The sequence below is a fragment of the Lonchura striata genome, chromosome 3 (assembly GCF_046129695.1).
Source record: "Lonchura striata isolate bLonStr1 chromosome 3, bLonStr1.mat, whole genome shotgun sequence".
NCBI lineage: Eukaryota > Metazoa > Chordata > Aves > Passeriformes > Estrildidae > Lonchura > Lonchura striata.
Window position 1 is genome coordinate 56,798,500 of NC_134605.1, and position 20,291 is coordinate 56,818,790.

The window sequence follows — 20,291 nt, forward strand, 5'->3', positions numbered from 1 at the left end:
TACCAAATATATTTATATGAGGCACATGATGAGACTCTGAGAGAAAGCCTTTGCTGAAAAATGAAATTTTTTGTTTTGCCATACAAGCAGATAGAAGAAACCAACAGAAGGGGAAAAAAATATCTCTTGTTCCAAAATTGAGATAATCCTCTAACTTGCAGACCATTGCCTTGAAGATAAAGCTGTTATATGTAAAAATCCAGAGATGCCCCAGGTGCCAAAAAAAAAAAAAAAAAAAAAAAAAAAAAGGCAGCAAAACCACCCCTACTTGATTTCATCCTTGTCACCTACAGGTAAAACACAAGGAATGCCACTGAAGCAGACAGCCAGTAACTTCTCAAAACTGTGAGCTGACCTGGGATGACCAAGGACTTCAACACCTCTGCACTGAAACTTGATGGCATTGTGGATGTCTTGCCTATCATTTTCCTAACTGAAGTTTTAAGCTGCCCAAGGATTTTCTGTTTGCCATCTCCAGGCTGTTGGCTTGGCTCTATCCAATCAGTCTCTCTGCTGAAGTTCTAAAAATCAGCCCTGGTTGGTGTCTCTAGAATAGGAAACAGAAATAGGGACCTGTTTTCTGTGGAGATCCAGCAGGTAAGGAAGCAAACAGAAAATTTAACTTTGTTCCAGTCAAGAAGCTGGATGTTTCTTTACTGCTCCTCTGGGGTCCTTGCCATGTCTTTGAGGCAGACACAGGGGAAGAAGTGGTGCTGGTGGGAGTGAATCAGCCCCTCAAGGCGTGTAATGATTTCATAGTCAGGAAGAGCCAGGCTGGCAATGTCAAGGCCCAGCATCCGCGAGACCACCTCTCGGAAATCTGCCAGCTGCGACAGCAAACAGAAGGGAATAAATCAAATAGGCAGCAAAGGAGATGTCAGGGAAAACATGTACATATAGGCATACACACAAATCAAGCACTTGTGTTATCAGTGCTAAATATAGACATATCAGCTGTTGCTCAATACAGAGAGCAGAAGAGGTCGGAAACAGCCCTTTGGAGCCTACATCAAATCACAAACCGCAAACAGCTGAGATTTCAAGGATCTCAAACACAAAACAGTTTTCAAGTGTTTCTTTAGGATCTTTCACAGGCATATCTTCCCTGCTAACTCAACTCCAAAAACTGAGGAAAACATACTTTTACTTGACCCAGATGACCAAAAACTATACAAACTTGAAACTCTGGTGGGCACTTCCCAGAGCAGAAGCTGTTGCTTGTCCTTGACCATTATCTGCCACCTCTCCCCTCCAACCCTGCACTTTCTTGAGAAAAAAGAAAGGAGGAAGTTGGAAGAAAGGTGGAAGTTTTCGGCACATCCTGTGGTCTGACTTTGATTTGAATCAAGAAACAGCCTAAATTCAAGATGCAGCTTAAGAAAATGCTTGTTTGTCTTCTGTGCATAGCTGCTGAAAATGTCATAGGAATAGTATTTGGTAAAGTAATTAATTAAAGACACCAGCTTTCTCTCTGCAGTTCTAAATAGACAGACATCCACAAGTAGTTGTCATCACTGCTGATGTACTCTTCTCAACTCACAATATGTATCATTATCAGTCAAACTTCAAGGCCTCTTGAATAGACTATAAATTACACAGCCAAAATAACAAATGCCTTAATACTCCTTATCATCAACACATAAAAGAGGAAAATGTTACTTTTTGAGGAAATATGCTTTTATTGCTATTTGAATGCCAAATATGCTTTTATTGTTCTCTATTTGAATCCCCATTCCCAAGCATGAAAGAGACTCAAAATTCCACAAAATCATCAGCACCATTAAGAAACTGGACTCATGTTCTAATGTGGCAACAGCCTCACTCCACCAATCATGCCAAGGGCTAAGGATATGGAGAAGATAGACAGTCCTGAAATGTCTCCAACTCCAAGAACTCTGTGCAGAATTCTAAAGCAGTCAAGTCTGTGAGGAAAGGGGTTGGCAGCTTTCCTGAAAACAAGGTCTCAGTTTCCAAGACTTTGCCAAAGGCAGTTTATTTCAAACCCTGAGGAGCTGCCACTGATTCAGAAAGTATGGAAACCAATACAAAACAGATCTGAGGTCTGGGGTGGAGTCCTCAGCACAGGACAGACATGGAACTGTTAGAACAGTTCCCAAGGAGAGCTGCAGAGATGATCAGAGGGCTTAAGAATTTCTTCTATGAAGTGGCTGAGAGAGCTGGGCTTGTTCAGCCTGGAGAAGAGAAGGCTCCAGGGAGAACTTATAACAGCCTTCCAGGATATAAAGGGGGGCTTATAAAAAAAAAAAAAAAAAAAAAAGGGACCAACACTTTACACATACATATAGGGATAGGAAAAGGGAGAAGGGTTTTAAATGAAAAGACTTAGATTAGATATTAGGAAGAATTCTTTACTGGCAGGGTGGTGAGACACTGGAACAGGTTTGACTAAGGAACTTGTGCTGTCCCATCCCTGGAAATATTCAAGGTCAGGCTGAATGGGATTTAGAACAATCTGGTCTAGTGGAAGGTGTCCCTGCCTGTGGGAGGTGTGTTGGAACTAGTTTATCTTTAGGGTCCCTTCCAAGCCAACCCATTCCACGATTCTGTGATTTGAGAATTCAATTCCAGCTATCTGCATTACCAAGGCAGTGAGATGTCTTGGGTCAAATGCTGGAACAACATTACACCAAAACCCCAAAGTTCCCATATATTATATTCTACACTAGTTCAGGAGGTCATTGATGCAGGGGTCTGGCAGTGTGCTAGGCAAGTAGTATTTAGCAGAAACTAAAGATTTTTTTTAAAACATCTGGCTCACAGACAGGATAATGAGGCAGCAAAGCTGGAATTTGTTTTCATACAGACTTTACATTGAAAGATCAAGGCAGCTCTCAGAAAAGATCCAGCCTTTGGCTGAAGGAGACAAATAATAAAGACATCACTAAAGACTCAAACACAAAGGTATGCTGCAGACAACAACACCCCTGCTAAATATTCTTTTTTGCACCTTCCATTCAATGAGTAAAATTATCAGAATTAAAAAACAGAAATAAATGCAACTTAGACATTAACCCAAGACACTGGGGTTTGAGGAAGTAAAAAGCAGATACTATACTTTATTTTCACACTGTAACTACAAGAGAGTAGGAGGGGTCTTATTCCAACAGAAAGAGAACAAAAAGAAAAGTCCAAATAATATTGCAAAATATTCAAGTGGCTTGAAACCCCCTGGATTCAGATGGTAAAAAGACAACATTTGTATTTGTGGTTTTACACAATATTCAATGTATGACTCCATGGAATAATTTCCTGCATATAATTAACATCTTCTTCTCTGTGACAGATGCTTTGTTTCCTCATGAGATGTATGAAGAAGTAAAATCTTACTTTTAAATTTCTAACCTTTGTTATAAAACAAAACAGTGCTAAAGATTTCACCTTTGTTATAAAACAAAACAGTGCTAAAGATTTCCAGGAGAAAAAAATATTCCCATGTTGTTGGTCTTCTCTGCATGTAAATAAAAAAAATTCTAGACTAATTTTTTGAAATAGCATTCTTAAATTTCATCCAGAGTCATTGTTAAGGCCAACATATGCCATAAAATTTTTAGCTGGGAAATCTAATAAAGTTCTAGATGTTTTCTGTATTCTTCAGCATTCTTTGAATTTATGGCCTATACACAGTTACACAGTAACATAGCCTCGTTGAATCATTCAGGTTGGAAAAGACCTTTAAGATTATCAAGTCCAACTCCTAACCTGCATTGCCAAGTCCATCACTAAATCATGTCTAGGTGTCTTTTAAATACCTTTAGGACTGGTGACTTAACCACTCCCCTGGGCAACTTGTTCCTCTGTCTGATTACACCTTCAGTGAATAAATTTTGCTTAATGTCCAGTGTAAACTCCCTCCCCCACAGCACAACTTGAGGCTGCTTCCTTTCATCCTATCACCTAGTCTGGTTGCATCTCTTACAACTGGCAAGGAGAATGTGCAAGAGGCAGATGTGTGACAAACAAAAGGAAACAGATGAGAAGTTGATAAGTTTTATACCTAAGATACTGGAAAAAGACATATCTTAAGAGAGATGCTAGGATTTTACAGCATTTTAATACTGCTCTAAAAGGTGATGCAATATTTTGTGATGAAAAAAGAAAATAATTCCTGTATTTATCCTTCTCTTGCAAAACTTAACTTGCAGAATAGCTTTGCAATTATAACTGTCACTGTGGCTCACAAGTGTGAGCTAAAATGTCCTTGTTTGATAATGTTTGGAACAGTTTAAAGCACAGCTGGGTAGCTGCTCCACTACACCATTTTCCTACACTCTAAGGGCTCTTGTCAAATACCTATACACCTACCTGTCTCTCTCTTTTTGCTAGTTCTGCAAGGGTTGTTTTAAGCACCTTCATCTCACTGGTAACTTCTTCTAACATATTTTTGTTTTTTTCTTTATCTTCAGTAGCTTTACGCTCCTTTAAAAGAAGTTCTGATTTGGCAGATCTAAGTTGTTTCTCAGCTTTTTCTTTCATTCTTTCCAATTTGCCTTGAGATTTACTGAGTTCCTCTATTGTTCTGTTCTGCTCCAAAGTTTTGATCTGCAATAAGATAAGGAAGTGTTAAATTTGCCATACTTTTTCATCTAACTTGAGTGAACAATAAAAATATCAGGAATGATCATGAATAAGCATTTTAATGGTTTAGTGGTTTCTTTTGGGTTCTTCATTAAATCATCACATGTACATATGAACTGAAAATTTATTGAAGGATACTGGCCTATTTCAACAAAATTAACAAAAATATTTTTCCTTCAAAGACAGTTCATTCTCTATAGGTTTAATGAAAAGAAGTATCTGGACAGAAAAGAAAATCCACAGTGAGGGTTCACTCTCTTCCAGCCCCTGGAAAAATAGTAATAAAAAGAGTTGTCAAATGTTTTGCTGGTAAAAATGGTTCAGTAGGAATATGTGCATAGTTGTCTATTTCACTCCATCTGCCACAAGACACAATGTCACATAAAATCAATCTTCCTTTTTCTTAGTGGTGGCAAGATATCAATGGCTGCAAACTACTACTTATATTCACCTAAGAAAAAGAAGGTAATTATTACTACTGCAATGTAATGAAACATAGGAACAATTAAAATAGGATCTTGCCTGTTATATTCCCCCCATACTCATCAGAATAGATATGAATTGCTTCTGTAAGCGACTCATGGGAAAATACATGACAGTCATGCCAATAGGAAAGAAAGAGATGCATATATTATATTTTTCTTATACTAGCCCGAAAATTTACGTTGGGCTTTGCAGGTGCTACTAGGCATAAAAAGACAAATTTTAAACTACCCAAGACATTGTAATATAATATTTGCTTTTGCCACCTAGATTTGAGCAGTTGTCCGTGAACACATTAAATGTAAATGAAGTCCAGCTGTATGTAACTGGAATAGAAAAATGGATAGAAGTACAAATGCAATCTTTTAACTCACCTTAAGTTCGTTGGTTTCAGACAACTTAGCTTTGAGATCAGTATTTGTTTCCCTTGCCAGATCAAGCTGCTTCTGTAGCCTTTCTATCATCTTATGTAACTTTCTGACAGCGAGATTGGCTTCATCCCTTTCCACGGGTATGGCAGCCCTTACTTGCTTCTCTTCTTCCAGCTGGGTTATTTTCTGACGCAGAAGTTTCATGTGTAGCTCTTTGCTTTCAAGCTTTTCTTTCTGAGCTTTCAACTTGATTTCCAGACACAAGGACATTTGGAAAAATAAATGTGAGAGACCATGGTACTACATAGTCACAAATTTAATCCTCATGTTGCATTTATAACCTGAACTCCTTTTCATCTCTTGAAAACTTTGTGAAGTATCAACATATATACACTAACTTGATACTCCTTGTATTACCAATTTATTGTGCTTCTCTATTGTTTTAAACCTTAAACAGACCCAATTCCCAGCTCTATACCAGTCTGACAAGCCTAAACCCAAAAGTTTTCCCTATGTCAGAACAGGATGACAGAGGGCTGCTTGATCAAATTTGAACAGACACGTTCCTGTAGGAACAACTGAATGAAAGAACAGTTCTTGTTGGAAATGTTGCAATTCTAGGTGAGGTGCAACCAAGACCCTACTGGTTTCTAGAGAAGTTTGTGTAATGTAGCTCCCTCCTTGGCAGATCACTTTAGATTTAAATATTAATGGCAGTTGTTTACAGAACTATAAATGTGTATTAAAAAGTAGACAAATATACAGATATAAACATCCATAACTTCATAGTTTTTTCTTAAGTTGTGAAAAGCAGTATCATGTTCAACCAACTGGTGGGTTTATTATTTCAATATGCAGCCTTTTTGCACAGTTTTCAAACATTCACTATCTTCTTTTTATGTCATGGATATCTTTGAAATTCCTTGCACGTATACAGTCTGCTGCCTCTAGCAAGCCATGGCAGAAACATAGCCATATGTTTAAATTTGAATGGCATGTCTTTTTTGTATACCTTCCTTCTGAGGCTGTATGCCACAGTCTTGTTCTCAACCACCGCATCCCCTTCCAGTTTCACCAACTGCTCTACCCGGGCCAGAATCACATCCATAGTCATATCAAATCCAACCTCTGCTGCTAGACTATCCAGCTTCATCTTCTCATTAAGCTGCTCCAGAAATTTCAGATACTAAGATGTGGGAAAGTGAACAGAAGAATAATAAAATTTCATTAGAAGACATTAAGTACACTTTAAATGCAATTCCAACTATAGAGGCAGCCAACTATATGTACAAGTACACTACAAGAAATAATACACCAAAAAGGTGCAATTGGGCACACTCTTGACAAAACTGCAAATTCTCCCTATATCCTTTTTTAGTCAACACTTACTTTATTTCCTCTTACTTCTGGTGCAAACCATTATATTTGCAAAGAACCAACAAAATAAATAAAAATTAAAAAAAAAAAAAACACCAAACCACTTTCACCATTTGTTCATTGCAACATTACCACTGTTTTTGCTTCATGATATTTGATTCAAAAAATTTAAAACAGCAGCAGAGGAGGAAAGCACAGCAGTTATTCATTGACAGAAAAAAAAAATTGCAAAAAAGATTTCTTCATTGCACTAAAATCTAGAGAATAATTTAAGAATCTAGGGCCACATGTTATTCACAGAGGAAGCAAAGCAGAAGAAACAGCTCCTTTTTCTGGTTCTCTCCCAATGTGATGGATGCTTCATTCAAAAAAGTTATTTTATCATAGTCTAAGGCAAAACAAATAGCACAAAACTGTTGATTCCTCTAGGCATTAATCCTGGCCTGACAACATGCTGCAACTTTGCTTTTTGTAGCTGTAGTGGTTGGCTTTCCAGGTATTATGTCATTTTTCAAATTCTTTGGTACATGAATGAGTTACAGGTTAACAGTATGTTCATTCAAAGAATTAGACAAAAAAACCTAGTAGTCATGATTGTCTAATAATATAAAAGAATCAAAGACTACAAGATCTTGAGAAATTGCAGACCAGATAAGACCGTTTTTTAGAGAAAGACATAGAGATGAGAGAAATTTTAAGATCAGAGAATAGTTGAAGGACTTCTGATGGGGTATTGACAGGGACTTCTTTTAAGCTTTTTAAACTGGTTTTGGAATGTGGCTTGGTTTTAGGGGTTTTTTTTCACTTCGTGGATTTTTGGGGGTGGGGGTTTTTTGTTTGTTTTGTTTCACAGTAATGGACTTGGAACTCACAAACTTAGCTACATCTTCCAACTGTAACTGTTGGTCCCTACATGACGTCTGACTCCGCTATTTCACATTACTTGCAGTGCTCCAGTAGACCAATGCAATACAATGAGCTGTGTCTCTGCCTTTAGTGACTTCTATTCAAAAGTAAATAATGTGTGCAACTACTTTTTGTTTCTCAAGCTTCAATCCATCTTGCATCAGGTCTCCGGTTAATAATTCCTCTTCCAAGTGCTTCAGCTGATCATGGAAATTCTCAGAACATTTTTCAGCTTTCCTGCTCCTCTCTAGAGCTTCATGGTACAATCTGGTCTGATTTTCCAAAGCTTTAGTCGATTTAGCTAATTGTGTTTCAAGCTGAGATACCATCTAGGGAGCAAGCAAACCAACAAAGCATATGGGGTTACATGGGAAATGCTAGAAAGATATGAAAGACAAATCAACAAATTATTAAAAATAGGACAAAATATCTATCTTTAAAATATATGCATTTAAAAAGTCAAAAAGAAAATCTGTAACCACCAGCAAAAAATTGCAGGAGACACCCAAAAGTGAACAGCAGATATTATAAATAAGTCAAATTACTAAAAAGTATGGTTATATATTAAAAAACAAATTCAGATATTTTTTATGGATACAAAGTAATTCAGACAGAAAACTTCCAAAGATGTGGGCACAGCAGCAATACCTGGCAGTCAGATATCATTCCTTGAAATAAGCCAAAGAAATCACTATTTTATTGAGGAGTTGATTAGAAAAAGCATGCAAGTTATTTAGAAAATACATGCAGCATGTAGGGGAGAAGGTAGATATGGATAATTAAGTCTCAGAGGAGTGTTTCCCAACTGGTAACTGTTAAGCAGTGTTCAAAAGATTGTGCTTTAAAAAATATTGGTAATAATTATTTCTGTAATCTAACCAGAGCCCAAGGATAAAGGGATAAAAACTCAAAACAAGCAACTAGAACAATTTTGAAAAAATTTCTAATTCTTTGCTCTTAACTTTACAACACCTGCACATAATGTAATGGATTTGAAGTTGTAAACTATTTATGTATCAAATGCTTTAAAGTATATGGTTATATGACTGCCAAATACTGAAAGGCAGTACTATATACCAAGTTGCTTGTTTCCCTCTGTATTCTTCTTACTGTCATATAATTATTTGGTCACATAGTTAACTACAGTGTATTTGAAACTCAAGGTTCAGACACTCATCTCCAAGCAACCTCTTAATTTTAAGCATCTTGTTGGTTCTTGTTAATAAAATTAACAAGAAGTACATGTAGCTCTCATTAATTTTAATTGCACTGAAAGGTTTTCAACTCAAACTGCAATTAAATACAGTTTGCCCCCAACTTGCCTAAAAACACTGAGAAATTACTGATGCTCATGCAGTAGACAACACTAAACAATAATAAATCTGCAAGAACCCACAAACATATTTTATGCTGTTTTGCATTTCACATCACCCACCAGGAACAAGAATTTCAGTAACTTGGTCCCCTACAGATGCGCTACTGCCAGGGAACCTAGAGCCCCTTTATCAGGCTGCAGAGAGGTTTTACATGCTTCAAAGATCCATAAACATGAGAAAGTGAAGGATTATACCACAGAAGCAGAGCAGAAGCTGTCATTTTATCATCCTGTGGCACCCTGGTGTAACCCATCCTTGGCTTAGGGACACCCCACAAGGTAGGCATTTCCTAAAGCAATGTTGCAGCCTTGTTACCCTAAACCCATGCCTAATCCATAATCTTATAAAGGCTGCATTTTTGGTCCTGCAGTTCTGATTTCACAAATTCTCATTCCTATGACTAATGCAGCTCGATCAGTCAGCCTGCAAAATAAAAATCCCTTTCCTGCTTTTTGTTTTAATGTGGCTACTGGATAATTTCAGACTACAACCATTTTACATGTGACACAAAGCAGGGTCTGAGTGTGGATCTGCAGGAGCATAGGAGAGCTCTGCAGAGGGATCTGGGCAGGCTGGATCAATGGGCTGATGCCAATGTATGAAGTTGAGCAAGGCAAAGTGCCAGTTCCAAGTACCAGGTCCTGCCCTCGGATCACAACATTGCTGTAGGCTGGGCAGAGTGGCTGGGAAGTTGTGTGGTGGAAAAGGATGTGTGGGTGCTGGTCAACAGCTGGCTGCAACTGAGCCAAAAATGTGCCCAGGTAGGCAAGAAGACCAATGGCACAGGTTTTGGTTTCCTTTAAAGTACTTCACCAAAATGCACAGACTATTTTCAAGAACTATTTCCAGCCTTGGACAGAATACAAAACCATTTGCTGTCATTAAAAACTATCACATCAGCAGGAGATGCTAGAATTTCAAAATCTGGCAAGAAAATTAGAGCTGGTTCTCAGTGGCTCACTGAAAGCAGCTTTGGATTTAGTATGTGACTTTTAATTATATAAATAGTTCTCACTGACAAAATTAATAAATTGTAAGCAAGCAAGTGAGAAACTTCAGTGCAGCGTCAGGATACTGACATTGGTCAGGCTGCATTCTGATTCACCTTTCTCTTGAGCTGTCCCTTCTCTGTCTATACATTCAAACACACCTTTGCAAACCACCAGCCCAAATGCCTCAAGCCACAGCCTTCCTTTTACCTTCTTTGGATGCTGAATAAGATTTAGCTGTAAGTGTAAAAACACATCTTTATTTTTAGGTGCAGGTTTTGAGGGTTGGAGGGAAAGAAGTTGCCTATGGCAACTCATCAATTATATTTGCTTTGAGAAAGAAGTCAGTTCTTGAAGTCACCATTGTAGCAGCAAATCCCTACTTGTTCACAGGTTTTACTAAATCATAGCAACCAGCCACCTTTGATGTCTGCTGGCACAGAAACCAAATTTCAATGTTGTAACTGAAAGACCATTCCAAGTCTTCTATTATTAACGTCATTTATTATTAATTTAATTTATTAACTCTTCCTGCTTAGTAAAACAGTTCCTTTTCCCCTATTACCTTAAATCAATAGGCAACAAAATTAAAGGCTTCTGTAATTCCAAAACCTAAGCAGAAAGAACCAACACTATCAGATGAATAAAATTAAAGAGAGACCAAAGAGAATAAATGCACACATTGGGCAAGTGCGGTAGTGGCTGACTTACTATTTCTTTATTCTCCTCTTTGCAATTTATTTCTTGGATCCTCTCCAAAATGGCCCTCTCAGAAGGTTTAACTATTGCAGATCTACAGCTGAGCAGGGTAGCAATTTCTTCTTTAAAAGCCTCTAAAGAGCTCTGAGCAGTCCTGGCCTCTTCTCTGCTACTCTTCAAGTTTGCATCTAACTCACTGGAAGATTTCTTCAGATTGTGCAGCTCTTGCTTTGAGATGTCCAAAGCTTTCTGGTTAAGAGTCAGTTTCTCTTGGAGGTTTCTGATTTCCATCTCTAAACTCTGCCTCTTTATTATAGCACTGTCAAGATCCTAAAGTGCATTAAAAAATTAAAAAAGATTTTTAAAATCAGTTAGAAACCCTCTCCACAACACACAAATTAAGGAATAACTCAGGAGCAGGTACTTCAGACAGAGAAACTACAACCCATATTCTTATTTACTCAACATCAGGGTCTCATAGGGGAATTGCCACTGAAATAGATGAAAACCTGAAGTCTGCCATTATCACACTAAAACTTAACCTCTTACATTGGTTTGTAAAAAGGAATACATAAATAAAATTTCCAGGTGAATGAAACCAAATTTTTTATTGTAAAACTATTGAAATCTTACTTTTTCCATCCATATAATATGGCCTGAAAAACAAGCAGTGAAAAAGATGTATCATAAATAAAGTCAAAGTAACTACAACTGAGAGGGGAAGGGTAGGTTAGAATAGAATATTTTAGTTAGAAGGGAGCTACAGTGATGATCAACTCCAACTGCCTAACAATTCAGAGCTGACCAAAACTATAGACATAATATCCCTGAATATGGTTGTAAGAGGTGATCTCTGTGATCAGTTTATCTGAATGCAACAAAAAATTCCTGAGATTATTCACAGAAATGAGAAGTGAGGAACCAGACAAATCAAGGCATGGTTGGGAATTAATAAAATATAGCCAATACATATGTATCTATATCAGTTGTATATAAATATTGACATACTTGATCAGAGCAGACAGAAAGAATTGTGCATCCTGACCCATGACACCAACACAAATTATGACAGGAAAAAATAAATAAAAATAACCACCTAAACATAAAGTATTGTGTGTCTCTCCTTTCCCCACAATACCAATATTAAGAGTGCTTACACATACATATACTAGAAAAATATTTGCAGCAAGACCAACTAAAAGTACAGCAAAGACTAGGTCTTCATTTCTCAGGGCATTTTCTGATTGGTAAGAACAAATGAGAAAGAATATTATTTCACACATGACGCAAAAGGAAAGAATAATATTTTACCCATGACACAAAATTACTACAGAGGATTGGATTTTTCTGGAGGTCTCAGTGGTAAGTAGAAGCTCAGTAAGTGGACTAATATGAGTTAAGATTGTGCACACTGGAGTTAGAGTACTGTTCCTGGAGTAGTTATTAATGTGGTGGTTACTCAAGGGTCTCTCTGGGTCTGCATGTGCTTGCAGTGGAGCATAGGATGTAATTCGTATTAATGGAATACCTGCCAATCAAGCAGTTAAATCTGGGAATATTTCTGTAGATCAGCAGGGAGGGTGGCCCAAAATAAGGAGTTTGGAGAGCACTTTTAGAAAATAAAATACAAAAATATGATAGTAAAAATACTAGAATTTTTAATAGCTACAGAAAGACAAACATGCAAAGACATAAATAAAAACAACCCCTGTTATTTAGGAAATTATTTGTTATTACACATTTCTGAAGTAATTTTAGAATTGTTTTAGAAACAAATGTTGGCCTGATTCCTTGCCAATTTATCTTTTTTATTCTAGACAAGTCCTATTAATACAAAATTTCCACCTGCACTCAGAACTACATTATGGTAATTACAGCAAAGAATAAAGAGTCATTTATTTCAATTACAGTTTTCGGCAGTGTGTATTTTTCCTTTCAGAAAAGCAGTGCTAAAATGGTTTGCCAGTACCAGGGAGCTTACCTAATCACCATCTTGTAAAATTGTGAACATCTGAAAACAAACATAGTTTATTAAAAAATCAAGGTCTAAAATAAAGAAGCTCAAGCCACCAAACAGTGGCTGAGAAACTGCCTGGCATCAAAGCACCTGGGGGTGCTGGTCAACAGCAGCTGAGCATGGGCCAGCTGTGCCCAGGTGGCCAAGAAGGCCAATGGCATCCTGGCCTGGATCAGCAATGGTGTGGCCAGCAGGACCAGGGCAGGGATTGTCCCCCTGTTCTCAGCACTGGTGAGGCTGTGCCTCGAATCCTGGGATCAGTTCTGGGCCCCTCACTACAGGGAGGATATTGAGGGGCTGGAGCGTGTCCAGAGAAGGGCAACAGAGCTGGGGAAGGTCTGGAGCACATGTCTGACGAGGAGGATCTGGAGGAGCTGGGGGTGTTTAAACTGGAGGAGGCTTAAGGGAGACCTTATCACTCTCTACAACTGCCTGAAAGGAGGCTGGAGACAGGTGGGGGTCGACTTCTTCTCCCAGTTAAGAAACATAGGAAATGGCCTTGAATTGTGGCAAGGGAGGCTTAGATTGGACATTATAATATTATGAAATATTAGGAAATTAGGAATATAATTAGGAAAATATTCCTCATCAAAAGGGCTGTGAAGCACTGGAACAGGCTGCCCAGGGGAATAAGTGGTGGAGTCACCAGCTCTAGATATATACTTAGGGATATACAGGATATTAGGATACAGGATACTGTATACAGGATACTTGGAGACATGGTTTAATGGCAGGTTTGGCAGTGCTGGGTTAACAGTTGGTATCCATGAACTTACAGATCTTTTCCAGTCTAAATTCCATTATTTTATTAATACTGACACCCCAATCAGCAGCATGCTCTCAACAGACTAAAGTCAACTACATATACATATACAAAAAAGACTCCACATTACATTAACAGTAATAATAAGGTATTAAAATAATGCAGGTGTTATCTAGATCAATTCTTACACCAGCTGCACCTCCAGTTACTACTGTTATACCATAAGGCTTGTAAACTAGCTTTCTCTTATCTTCTGTCTTCTCAAATTATTCCATCTGGAAATATCTGTGATGCCTGCTGAAACTTGTCTCTAATATGTATTTTCTTAATGACATCTTATAAACAAAAATGAAAAAAAAAAAATCCAGGTTCTGAGAAACTTTCTTATTTATCTGTTGGTACAAGAAAAACCTAAAATCATTTGACTGTCTCTCCTACAATCTAAGTATTTGGGTATATTCAAAATGTAGCCATGTTTCTCAAGTTCAATCCAATTCCTTAAATAAGGTTTTCATATTTTAATTAACTCTTTTCATAAAATTGATTTATTTTACTATGTTTATATTAATTAGAAACTACTTAGATACATTTTGTTCATTAACATATCAATATAAGCCAATATTGAATATTAAAGAGTATTTTCTTGGTTAATTTTGCATCAGTAGTAAATGCAGACGTATTTGTATTAATTAAAATTGCTTGCATACATTTCAAGTATGTTCTTTAAAGATTTTGCACAATACACACCTTTGCAAAACGAATGTTTAAAATAACACTTCAGAGGGAAATCACAAATATTTCCAAGTTGAACCATAAGCAAAGATGTGAAACAGAACAAGACAGTTTACCAGTTCTTGTGGCTCATCTGTGGCAATGCTGTATTTTAATTAATGCAGAAGCATATATGCATTCTCTTCTATGTCTTAGATAAATACCATAGAGGAATTTATTAAATATAAAAAAGAAATTTGGCTAGAGTAAGAAAGACATCTTAGAGGACCTATAGACACTCTGAAAGAATGTTGTCGTTCTCTAATTATGATTCTCATAATCAATAATCACTCTCTGGAAAAACAGAAAGAAAGTTCAGGTATTCTGATTCTCAGTCGAGAAATCTGAGCAGGATTTAAATGGTGTTTTTTATCAAATGCAAATTTGATATCCAATTCAGCCATAATAAATGTACGCACAATATTTACAGATTTCCAGAAGCAAAATCTTGCGAGATTCCATCAGAAACATGAGAAATTCAGAAATATATAGAAGAACATATTCATAAATTAATAAAAATAATAGGTTAGGAAAAAACAGCTTCTTGAATTGCTTTTTTTTACTTTTATTAGTTTCAGGAATTATTGAATTTTATTCTTTGCTGCTTGATATTGTCATGCAGTGAGACTGAGAGGGGAACAGATAAAATGATTGTTCACTTTTTAATGTTCCTCAAATGGAGCCCAGCTAACTGCAACAAATACTCAAGTATCAAACATGCTAAAGAATATTTTAAATATATTAACTTTAAAATGTAGTTAACTGGCTTTCATTTTATTCAGTAAGAATTTTTGAATACAGGAAGCTATTTCCTCCTGGGACATTAAAAAAATGCACCTGATCAAGAGAAGGAATTCATAGAATTCCTAAGCCATGGGAGTGGAGAACTACCTGGCAGTTAAAACAGGCAATTAAAAAAATTTCAGAGTGGTGGCAGGGAAGAGTGTGGTGGCCAAATCTTGGTGGAGATGACTGACAAAACAGTGTGATGGTCTCTATACACTTAGGAAGAATTTAAAGAGAAAATTGGGGAATATGGGCTGCCATCTCCATCTGAAGATGGCCAAAATGTTTGGCCCCGAGAGCTGTTGGCACAGGCAGAAAAGAGTCACTTGCTGGGTAAATTCAGCTACAGGCAATTCCATTAAGTCCAGAAAACAGCCCAGAAACACACATCCAAGTATGAGTCTTCTGGCACAGGAAAAGTATGGATTTCTGCTTCTCACCTTGACAGAGGAACATGTCACAACACATTCAGCTCCGTTCATGTGCTTACACTGTGCAGCATGAAGTACACGGTGAAGTGTCACTGGGGCCCCTCCTGTAACCGAGCCAGACACCCATCAAGGGAACAGGGGATTCCACACTTCACATGTGAGGACTTAAAGCATTTTTTGTTTTTTACTTTCTTTTTCAATACTGAACTTCTTCATGCTCCTTTGTGAACACAAAACCTTCTCAACAAATTTACTCAGTGTCTGCACATGTAAGTCGCTAAACTGAAATTGCACTGGAGGAATCTGCAGCCTCTATGCAGATGGGGTTTTTCAAAGGCAATGCTTTTGAAAGGCAATGCCAATAATTTAGAAAGATATTTCTCTAAAATTGATTAAATAAATTATGTATTTGACACATGCAAAATAATGATAGGAAAATATTTTTCAGAAAATAGCTCAACTTGGTAAATGTTTTGGCAGTCAGAGCAATCTTGAAAAACAAGCGACAAATGGAGCCCTGATCTTGGTTTAAAACATCTCCTGATTCTGGCTTACTGAGAAAACTACACTCTGTTCTTCTTCACACACCTGTGTTTGAAGTGAAGCATGAAAACAAAATATTCTCAAAAAGAACTGGTTTAAGTTTTTGTGCAGGCTCTCTCAGTTCCAGTGAGCCTTAAAAATTGTACACAGCTTGGTAAGGACTATTTTCAGCAGTAAGAAAAATTTATTACCCTTGTGGTACTTAAATTTATCTTCCCCACAAATTCTTTCTTTTCCAGAGCAGGCTGCCAGCTATTTCTCATCTCCTAAGTATTTTGCTTACAATCAAATCAGAACACTATATCCTTTAAAGTGTATGGTGGGTGTCTCTTCTTCAGGAAAAGAGGAATGCCAGGGATGGGGAAAATGCTGTATTACTTTGGAAAACTCACTTGCACCAGGTTGTCTTTATGTTCAAAATTCCTACAAATTCAATCACACACAACTCAGCTACGTATTTGGCAGCCTAAGTTTCTTATTTTCTCACGTTCTGGCCATCAGCTTTAACTGCACTGTTTCACCTGCAGGAAATCTTCATTCTGGCTTCATTAAACTGCTTCCTTTCCACAGACATCACTCAAAGTGCAAAGCAAAAAGGAAAATTGCTACAGAAATGCACTTTGCTCATCCATCCTTTGAAATATACAATCTCTTAATGGGGAGTTCTCCTGGAGCAATTCAATCCTTTAATCACATCCATTTACTTCACAAATCATAGCTAGGTGAATTTGAAATACTTGACTTACAACTTAACTTGCATTTCTCATTTGACCATCCTTCCTGCTACACAGATTTCCCCTAAGGCTTCCCAACAGTGAAACTTCTTGCTTTCCTGCAAAAGCCATCCTATTGCTACAACTTTTGGGCTATGAGTCAATTATTATGAAATACAAATTTATAATGCAGTGAAAAGATAATCTAGCATGTATGGAAGCCAAGACACTTAACTTGCCAATGATTTAAGAGAAAGAATAGAGTCCAATCAATTCCTTTCAATTTCTCATTAGATTTTTTTTAAAACTGAGTCAAAAATTCTCAGAAAACTTGCAGTATCAAATAAATATTATTTTAGAAAACATTTTTCACCACTTCATATTTAACAATATACACAACAATATACACATTCATTTATTTACATGTGTGTGCAAGCACAAAAGTTACAACGCTAAGAAGAAAGAAAACCAGAAATATGCAAACAACATTGAAAGCCATCAAATCTACCTCAGATCTATTTTACAAAATGCTATTGTTTAATCTTCATATCTCACTTTCAAAAAGTTGAAAATAACCTTAGAAAAATGTCCTTTTTAGGAAGGACCCTAATCAAAATAATTTTTTTAGAAGCATTATTTCTCATGCAATTTCTATTGAAAATTAATTTGAAATTTCAAGAAAACATTTGAAAAGCAGACAAGCATGCAAGCCATGCAATTATGTACCTTGCTAAGTTTATCCATGTCTTGGTAATATTCTGCTGCCTTTTTTTGCTCCTTGGCCACTTCTGAAACTAGTCTCATGATAGTTTCTCTGTTAGCTTTAGACTCCATCTCATGGACATTCACAGCTTCTTGAAGAGCAGCAATCTGGCCTTTTAGTGTCACATTTTCTTTGCGTATTTCAGAGACCTTGAGAAATAAATCAAATATTAGTAGCTTCTTAAAAGCTCTTAAAAATTAAAAATATTCATCCCAGTTATACCTGCTCCTAATCATGCCAAAAATGACTCGGTGTTTCTGACCCCTAGGTCAGACTTAAAATTGCACTCTACTGCTCCTTTATAAAAAGAGTAGAAAGACAGTTAAAATAATAGAATTATATTCTCACTATAAACCCCCACTTTAGCATAATATTATTCAGATTTACTCCCACACAGATTTTATGATGTATTAAACAGGTGGAGAGCTAGTGCTGCTGCATATCCGTGCTTGACATGAGGCAGGTCAGAAAAGAGACCACGCAGCTCCTTCATGTGAAAAGCAAACCCTTCCTGCCTGGCTTTGTAAGATGTATGCCTTTCATTTGGAACAAGAAAGCTGCAATTCATGCTCAAAACTTTTTAAGCACCAGAGGTTTGAGTTAGTAACAGATATTTCATAAGCACATTCAAGGACAGGGCCAAATACCTGGTGTGCTGCCATTATGAGCAGCCAGCTCCTTGGAAAAAGGAGTCCTTTCCAGGAGGATTCTAGGGCTGTTTTGGTATGCTATGATATTTCCAATCGGTGGAATAGATGAATGGGTGCACTTCAAAGAGTGAGCAAAATATGTACCCTGATTCCTACTGGCAAGACATTTGTTAAGACTAAAACAGATCAATTCTGTCTTAAATAAAACCATAATGTGGAAAAGAAACTAAATAGATGTGCCAAGACCTCAGAAAAACTAGTTGCTAAGGTTTCCTAAGGCACAGCTTTCAGCACAAATTAGATTTCCCAACTAGATTTATTACTATGCTGTTAAAAGACATGAAAATATGTTTTTTTAAATCTCTCATTATTAACTTATTAATTATTAAAGCACGCAAGAGTACATCTTGTGTGACAACGTTTTTTAGAGCATCTATTAAAATTTCAATGTGCTTGCAATATTATGTAATATTATGAGGGTGTACACTCACTGTGATACATACCTAGATAATCTTGATTTATTACAACTGTAATCCTACAATGACATGAACATAATGAAATAAAATTTCCCCAAATATCTATTGTGCTCCAGAGTGAAGAAAAATAGAGATCAAAGAGTGGACAGAAGATGAATCAAATGCATAAAATTAGAATAAAATTACTTTCAGAAGCATTGATAGATGCTAAAAGAATATACAAACAACTTTCTTTTCCTAAATGGAAGCTTAGTTTTTGGAATTTCAGAAGTATTCTGAAGAGAAATTATAAATTTTTATTATTAGGTCTCAGAAACACGACAAAGTTATTTACAGCATTTTATTGTAAGGGCTGTTTCAGGGCATGCCATTTCAGATGTTTTTATTTAATGGTATGTCAGCTCAAGATAAGAGATAATATCTAGTGCTACAGTTTACACATCACCTTTTGACCCCCGCATTAATGTTTTAAGGAAATATTTTAACCAATATTTAATCAAGGCTGTATGTGGGAACTACAGGTTGAACAATTATTTATGCAGATAAGAGCAGACTGAGTTCACTGGGGCATATTAGTCTTCAGCACCTTTAAATATTAGCCCAGTAAAAAAAAAAAAAATCTGCCTTTGGATGATAGCACTGTCTGCAAGCCATAATTAAATACAAGGATCTCTATTATTTGCTTTACTTCTGTGACAGCTAAATATTTTTCTGTTAAATCACTGCAGAGAAATACTTCCCTACACAATCACCTTTGATGTTAAATGTTCTTGTGGTTTCTCTTTTTCTCTGATGTCGATGTCCAAGAATCCAGAAAGATGTGTAAGGAGCTCTTCATAGTTTTTGCTGATTTTAGAAGCTTGAGTCATATTTTCTTCACATTCATTCAAATATTTACTAATCAGACAGAAAAGAAACATACCCATCAGGATGAATGTTTTGTGACAAAAAAATCCAGGCAAAATACATTGCCCTGAGACAATTGCTAGCTTCTGCATACCACCAAATGAATTTTGAAATTACATTTATTTCTCTATATGTTGTTAATACATATAAATTTTGTTGCTGCTTTATGTGTAAACATTTCTTCATCATTGTTTTTGATTAACACTTAAAAAATCTTCTATGATCCCAATCTCATTCTCAGCACAAAATCTGAATAAAACACAAGAAACAAGTGACACGAATAAATAGTGCCCTCAAGATACTACAAGTAGAAAATGCAAGCAAAAGCTTAGAAAATAAGTGGGGGGGAGAAAGTGATCAACTCTGAGAAAAAACATGTGAAAAGCACTTCACATCCCCTCTCTCTAAAGAAGCTGACAGAGATGATTAACAAACTTCAGGTAAAGAGAAGCCTTTCTGGAGCAATGGAAGTGCAAGACATCCAGAGTATCCATGAAGGGAAGTTTACCAGCAGAAGCAGAGATGGGAGACACCACTTTCTTGTACAGTACACTGAAGCACTACTCATTAAAGGGATGCATTTAAAAAGACAGCAACTAGGGGCTACCACAAAGATATTAAGAAAATTGAGCTTTTTGCCAGCAATTTCATCACAATTTTGCCATAAATTTCACT

General features: G+C 36.7%; 1 protein-coding gene across 1 annotated transcript; it reads right to left on the reverse strand.

Annotated features, from left to right (window-relative positions):
• Nucleotides 1–653: 653 nt before the first annotated feature.
• CCDC170 (coiled-coil domain containing 170) lies at nt 654–19,579 on the reverse strand. Its single transcript, XM_031504491.2, has 8 exons — nt 19,463–19,579; nt 17,548–17,733; nt 10,810–11,127; nt 7,862–8,062; nt 6,463–6,636; nt 5,454–5,696; nt 4,324–4,560; nt 654–827 (listed from the first exon to the last, which is right to left on the reverse strand). The coding sequence occupies exons 1-8, from the start codon at nt 19,577–19,579 to the stop codon at nt 654–656; spliced, it is 1,650 nt and encodes a 549-aa protein (XP_031360351.2).
• Nucleotides 19,580–20,291: the final 712 nt, after the last annotated feature.

Coding starts and splice junctions, on each gene's coding strand:
- CCDC170 (XM_031504491.2), bottom strand. CDS start 19,579: ATGACTCAAGCTTCTAAAATCAGCAAAAACTATGAAGAGCTCCTTACA. Junction 11,128..17,547: donor ACATGGATAAACTTAGCAAG/GTACATAATTGC, acceptor AATGCACTTTAG/GATCTTGACAGTGCTATAAT. Junction 828..4,323: donor TAGCAAAAAGAGAGAGACAG/GTAGGTGTATAG, acceptor TTGCTGTCGCAG/CTGGCAGATTTCCGAGAGGT.